General features: G+C 47.3%; 3 protein-coding genes across 3 annotated transcripts; all 3 read left to right on the top strand.

Annotated features, from left to right (window-relative positions):
• Positions 1-440: 440 nt before the first annotated feature.
• Positions 441-2819, top strand: AtWU_05117 (S53 family peptidase; the record flags this gene model as incomplete). Its single annotated transcript, XM_035500227.1, has 9 exons — positions 441-649; positions 696-959; positions 1012-1543; positions 1588-1784; positions 1837-1974; positions 2022-2198; positions 2245-2420; positions 2491-2665; positions 2747-2819. 9 exons carry the CDS (start codon positions 441-443, stop codon positions 2817-2819), a joined length of 1941 nt encoding a protein of 646 aa, XP_035356120.1.
• A 1038-nt stretch (positions 2820-3857) lies between these two features.
• AtWU_05116 (putative calcium-binding protein CML27) lies at positions 3858-4354 on the top strand (the record flags this gene model as incomplete). The annotated part of the gene is made up of 5 exons (XM_035500226.1): positions 3858-3869; positions 3931-3987; positions 4040-4055; positions 4122-4253; positions 4320-4354. The coding sequence occupies 5 exons, from the start codon at positions 3858-3860 to the stop codon at positions 4352-4354; spliced, it is 252 nt and encodes an 83-aa protein (XP_035356119.1).
• Positions 4355-4665: 311 nt separating this feature from the next.
• Positions 4666-5700, top strand: AtWU_05115 (short chain dehydrogenase family protein; the record flags this gene model as incomplete). Its single annotated transcript, XM_035500225.1, has 1 exon — positions 4666-5700. The coding sequence occupies one exon, from the start codon at positions 4666-4668 to the stop codon at positions 5698-5700; it is 1035 nt and encodes a 344-aa protein (XP_035356118.1).
• Positions 5701-6521: the final 821 nt, after the last annotated feature.

The following is a 6521-nucleotide window of genomic DNA, read 5'->3' as shown; positions in this document are numbered from 1 at the left end:
GCAAATAGCTGGGTTTGCTAGGCATGACAGGGCAGTATATGATAGCTATTATCCCGTGCATGCATGGGTACCCCTCTCCGATTAATCAACCACCCGTCAGGTGTCCGCACTCACATGGCGCCATTGACGTCTAAAAGCAAGACATTTAATCATCCTTCACTCATCTCCGGACATTATTGGTCGCAATGGTGGATAAGATACATTTAGTTACATAACTATATATTCACGATGGTCCGATAAGGGTCTGTTCTCCTCACGGAAGTGAGGCGTTGCTAGTTCCCGTGCCCTAATATGAATTGGATGCCGAAAGGATGCAACCCCGTCGGAGTGTATACGGGGTTGCGTCGGAGGCTATCCAACATAAAGAGAAGGTTGCCGGAATGTGTTGGTCACCACTACTCTTGCACTGGAGAAGAGTACAGACGGGATAAGGAGTCAGTATGAGGTTCTTCTCAACACTTTGCAGTGTGACTCTCGCGGTCTCTGCACTGGCCTTGCCAACCTCCGATCATGTCATTCATGAGAAGCGATCTGGTACACCTTCGAAATGGGAGAAGATTGGGCGGGTCAATGGCACTGAGCATGTCTTGGTGCGCATTGGTCTGACACAGAGCAATCTTGATCGCGCGTATGAGTATCTCATGAGCGTGTATGTTGATCCCCTGCCTCATGAAATATTCCGACTAACTAGTCAGGTCCGATTCTGTGTCGCCTAATTACGGCAAATTCTGGACTCAAGAAGAGGTACACAGCGCTTTTGCACCGTCAAATGAGACTGTTGATGCGGTGCGAAACTGGCTTATTGAATCCGGTGTGGACAAGTCTCGTTTGATCCACACCCAAAACCAAGGTTGGATTGTGTTTGATGCAACTACCAAAGAAGCGGAAAGCCTCCTCCACACCAAGTATTACCACTACACCGACAAGGTCTCCGGTTTCAAAGCTCTAGCAGCGGAAGAGTATGCTCCCATTCCAATGCCTGAGACTTAATGTATAATAACAGACAATTAGGTACCGCGTCCCGCAGAAAATCCAACAACACATTGATTTCGTTAAACCTGGAGTCCTTCTGCCGTTAACCTCCAAGGGACCATCTGCCAAGCACACCAAGAAGTACAAGCCCTTGAAGCAGACATCAGTTAACGCGACGTCTCTCAGCACTTGCGACGAGGTTATTACTCCCGCTTGTGTTGCCGCTCTGTACAAGATTCCTCATGCAAGCGCCAACGTCAGCGCCAGCAACTCGCTTGGAATCTTCGAAGAAGGAGACTACTACGCCCAGGAAGATCTGGATCTCTTTTTCCGCAACTTCACTCCGTACATCCCGAAAGGGACACACCCTAAGCCGGCATTTATCGATGGAGCGTCAGCGCCCGTTCCTGTTGCTGATGCTGGTGCGGAGTCTGATTTGGACTTTCAGCTCGCGTATCCAATCGTCTATCCTCAGAGCATTACGCTCTATCAGACAGATGACTCTAACTATGCTAGTGGGGAGATTGAAACGGATGGCTTCTTTAACACTTTCCTTGATGCCGTCGATGGGGTAAGTTGGCTCACTGGACTTTTGGTATTAAGCTAACGATTCAGTCATACTGCACATATTGTGCCTACGGAGAATGCGGAAACAGCCCGACCCTCGATCCAACCTATCCGGACAATTCCACGGGTGGATACAAGGGACAGTTGATGTGTGGTGTTTACAAGCCCACGAACGTGATCTCCGTCTCTTATGGTGGCCAGGAGGCGGACCTCCCTGCTTACTATCAGCAGCGGCAATGCAATGAGTATGAATCTCTCACCCCTACTGGCGCAGTGCCAAATTAACAAGAGCAATAGATTCTTGAAACTTGGGCTCCAAGGAACTTCCATCCTCTTCGCTTCTGGCGATGACGGCGTCGCAGGTCCCCCAGGCGATGACTCGACCAACGGCTGTCTCGGAAACGGGACCATCTTCAGTCCCGCATTCCCTAACTCGTATGAGCGCCTTTGTTTTATTCGAAAGCCATGTCTAATTTTGCTAGTTGCCCCTACGTGACCAACGTCGGCGCCACGAAGCTTTACCCCGGAAAGACCATCGCGGATGGGGAAAGCGCCGTCGTCGACCCGGCCGGCCACCCTTACTCGATCGCGTACTCCTCCGGCGGTGGCTTCAGCAACATCTACACTATTCCAGACTACCAAGCCGAAGCAGTCGCAGAGTACGTTCTTCCGATCTAAAATGTGCTCCAGTCTAACAAAAATCAGGTACTTCAAAAACCACAACCCACCCTACCCCTACTACGAAGGCAACGCCAGCTTCGGCAAAAACGGCGGAATTTACAATCGCCTGGGACGCGGGTACCCCGACGTCGCAGCGAACGGCGACAACATTGCCGAATACAACGCGGGAGAATTCATTCTCGAGGGTGGAACAAGTGCTAGTGCGTCACTACCCCATTCACATCCACAAATCTCCGTCCTAATCCAATTACTAATGGCAATTACACAAAGGCACTCCGATCTTCTCCTCCGTGATTAACCGCATTATCGAGAAACGTATCGCGGCAGGAAAGGGCCCACTGGGCTTCCTGAACCCGGTTCTGTACCGGAATGCGTGGGCATTGAACGATATCACGAATGGGTCGAACCCGGGTTGTGGAACGGAGGGATTCTATACTGCCCCTGGGTATGTATTTCCTTTCTTTTGTCTTCTTTTCTATAACCATGCTTCATATGAGGAGATGTGCTAATAATCGGTGAAAAAAAGATGGGACCCCGTCAGCGGTCTCGGAACGCCCAACTTCCCGAAGTTGCTGGACGTGTTCCTGAACCTGCCGTAACGGAGGATTTCACCGCGTTCGGAGGAAAAGAAAGTGAGGCAAGATTGATAACTGATTAGCAATGTGAGACATTTCTTCAAGGAACCCCGCAGTGATGTTGGTCACATCCCGTGCATCCTGCAGACGGCTACTTATCGTGTCACCGGGGTTCCGACGCAGGTCCGCCGGGGATGTTCGTGCCAAGATTGCTGATCCTGATCCTGATGCTTACTTTTCTTATCGGCCATTACATTGGCACGGACCAATGTTTTGGCGTTATTGATTTTTCTGGAAGGCAGAGAGTACTTTGTATATCGCTCATTTGATGCTATATTGGGAAGTGATCGACTGGGGTTGGATTTGTGTTGTTGAGGGGTTCTAACCAGGTTAAACAACCTGCCAGTAGGACTCTTCCTCACATAGGAACAGATACGAATATACAAAATGTGAATAGTCAGTTAATCAAGGCTTTTCAAGAGACCACTTCTACGCAGAAAGTTTAGGGTCAATGCACGGTCGCAGAGTCCTCACACAGGCATGTTACTACTAGTCCCAGCTAGAGTGTCGAATTTCGATTGCATAGAACGACTAACATCCATAAAAGGACAGAGAGATACGTAACATTGGGAGTTGAGCACACGAGTACCATGCCGAGTAATTCCCTCTGACTACATAATATACGCAATTGTGTCACAGGTGCGCTGAGTAGTCTCCATGAACCGTGGGGTACACACTACAGTGGATAGTGGGAGAGCAAAAATCTCCCAAAAGAAGAATGCAGGAGTATGAATAATTCGAATATCAGACCCTCTAAAGATACTCTTCTTACGTTGGCGTCACTCACTCAATAGTAGGGCATATTCATGAAGGGAATATCGGTCGTCAACTTAATCCATGGTTATGACCCAAATAAGCAAGTGGGTCGCCCCTTCAGCGAGTGAGTGTCGCGCATCCGAGGAGGAAAAGTGGAGATGAAAAATTCCACGACATCGATCTGGCCGTGCTTAACACATCCATTTTCATACTTACTAGTAATTAACAACTCTCAGAATATACAAAATGTCTGCTTCGGTTAGTACCTGGTATTTTTAGGTGTATTACTCCTTGCCATAGACTCATCCTGATTATGTAGGAATCCAAGGGAACACAGGGCTTTTACGAAGAGCTGAAGGCTCTCTTCCAGCAGGCGGTAAGTCGTACCTAAAATTATCTGGGTTATTAGATACTAACAAGGAATCCAGGATAAATCCGGCGAAGGTAAATACCACATCTAACGTGCTTATTAGTGGCTTCTCAATACTAATGCTGCATGTATTTGAATAGGAAAGCTCGCTCTTCCCGAGTTCAAGAACGCCGTGAAAGGTAGCAGCAGCGGCAGCCAACTGAACGATATGCAGTTGGAGGCCATGTTCAACTTCTATGATGAAGACAAGACTGGATTTGTCTCTTTTGAGAGTATGCGAAGTCCACATTCTCCTTTACTTTTCTTTATCATGCCCGGGCTAATGCGTTGTCACGTAGGTGTCTGGAAGAAGATGAACAGTATGATGAAATAAGGGCCACGTTTGGTGAATGGCGATGGTATGTGAGTTAAGAGATTGTCTCTACGCACTGAGGAATCCTATGGTGGATTCTAGCGAGGATATGTGGAACATCAAGTACTGTACAGTAAAGCCTGCGTAAATCGTGTTGGGCCGTACCGCGGTTAATCAAAAGTCATGGTAGATATAGTTATGATGGCATATGGTGTCTGAGCTGCCAAACGGTGTACGAATTATTCCTTCTCTTGTGTCATAGAAACCGTCATGATGTCTTCAAGACTCTTCGAATCTAGGCGCTGATTTGACATATTGATGTCACTATGAACATGACTTTCCCGTTTCTACTTTTCGTCTCCGCTATAGCCTACATTGCCAAGTACAACTCCCTTAACATCTTCATCAATCAGGAATATCAGCCAACATTCACCATGAGCGCTTCACCGTTTGGTCATTTCATCTTTTTTCCATCCGAAATACGCTTACTCATCTGGGAGAATCTTGTTAAGGAGGGCTCCCTTGCGATCCTTCGAACCAGTCAGGCAATCTACCATGATATAGCCGACCGTCTTTACGATACATTTGACATCCATCTTTTCCCAACTTTCGAAGATCCGTGGATCGAGATTCGCTGTAAACTACTACGTGTGAAGTGGGTGATCGGAAGACGAGATTATAACAAATTCAGTAATCTGGCAAGGGTACCGTACGATAAAGTTGAACTTGTTGTTCACATATATGCGCCTGACCCTGACGACTGCGGCCAATTTATCTTGCTCTGGGAGAAAATATCGAAACTAACTCAAATGCTGTGCACTATCGACGACTCGAGAAAGTACTGTGATCGGGAAAACCCACACTTTAAATATCGGAGTGAGCCGGTGTACGAGAGATTACATCAACTTGGATCTACTCCAGAGGCTATTATATCTATGGCGATTTGCCTACGCAAGCATAATGGCGTTGACTGGATCAGGAACGGCCAAGTTAACTCGACCTTTTGCAAGAACGGACTTGGATACGACTTTAACGAGGTTTTATTGCCGTTTTGTCGTCTATCCCGCGTTAGAAGGTTTGAGATCATTCAAGGCACAGAGGAAATGGTTGTAGCAGCTGACTGGGCGTTTGCCAACTATGCAACTGCGTTTATCATGTCAGAAGGTTTTGTCACCTCTAACAACGCGGTCTACAGCCAAGACCCCGGGTACGAGGATATAGTCATAGCGGGCCTGCTGAGCCACAGAGACGACCTTTTCACTCTCTGGGTGAATTATGGGTTCCTTGAGGTTCCCGAGCGTACTTTATCACTCATGAGCCGTGAGCAGCAGATTTACCGTATCTACACAATGACGCATAGGGCATGAAGCTCAGAGAAGAATCACTGCGCCATATGAGGACTGTATTCCTGATTCGCAGTCTTGAGGCGACCGATTTATTGGACAGTCTCGTACTGGAGAATTTAGTCCCTTCTGGCTTCTCATGTGTATTCATCTACAACTCGATGAATTTGATTATCTGACTGTTAGGCATGCGGTGTATTTGGCCCTACTAGAAGGATGACTTTGAGCAAGATATTCGACCTTTTCAGGCGCACAAATGTGGGCAACTACTAATGAGCGAAGGTCATCGGATAGGTGCCCATGCTTTGCTTTGTTTTTTGGGACTCCTGTTCGCACGATTAGAAACATTTAGATAGCAAGGACCTGTTTGACTACAACTATGCTAAAGTCAATATCATGTTGCTCATAAGTTATAATATGATTAGGTACAGATTTTGCGAATTCACATCTTCCTGGTAATATCTGTGAGTAGTGTCTACACTCATGTACATACAAGGACGTGGTGAGCAGTATTCTGCAAATCTGGTTATTGTGACACATAGGTGATCTTTCCCAGTTTCGTCTCAGCGCCAGTTCCTGACATCGGAATTTCCACACCCTCATCGCCCCTTCTGTCTCATCACAATGCTACGCAGAATAAGCATGTCCTTTTCGCCGCACTTCCTCGCCTTCATTTCCTTCACTAACCATCTATGCCTCGACTCACTCCATCCCCGGCTCAATTTGTCCTCGTTGACCTCACCAGGCGGGCTGCATAATTTGCCCGCTATTTCCTCGGCTGTTCAGCTATCATTTGTGCATTTCATCTCTTACATATTCTTCGCCCAATCACTATTACTCGTCCA

Source organism: Aspergillus tubingensis, assembly GCF_013340325.1.
Source record: "Aspergillus tubingensis WU-2223L DNA, scaffold_7, whole genome shotgun sequence".
NCBI classification, from domain to species: domain Eukaryota; kingdom Fungi; phylum Ascomycota; class Eurotiomycetes; order Eurotiales; family Aspergillaceae; genus Aspergillus; species Aspergillus tubingensis.
Note: the sequence above shows the minus strand (reverse complement) of the source record. Positions and strands in the feature narration are given on the sequence as shown.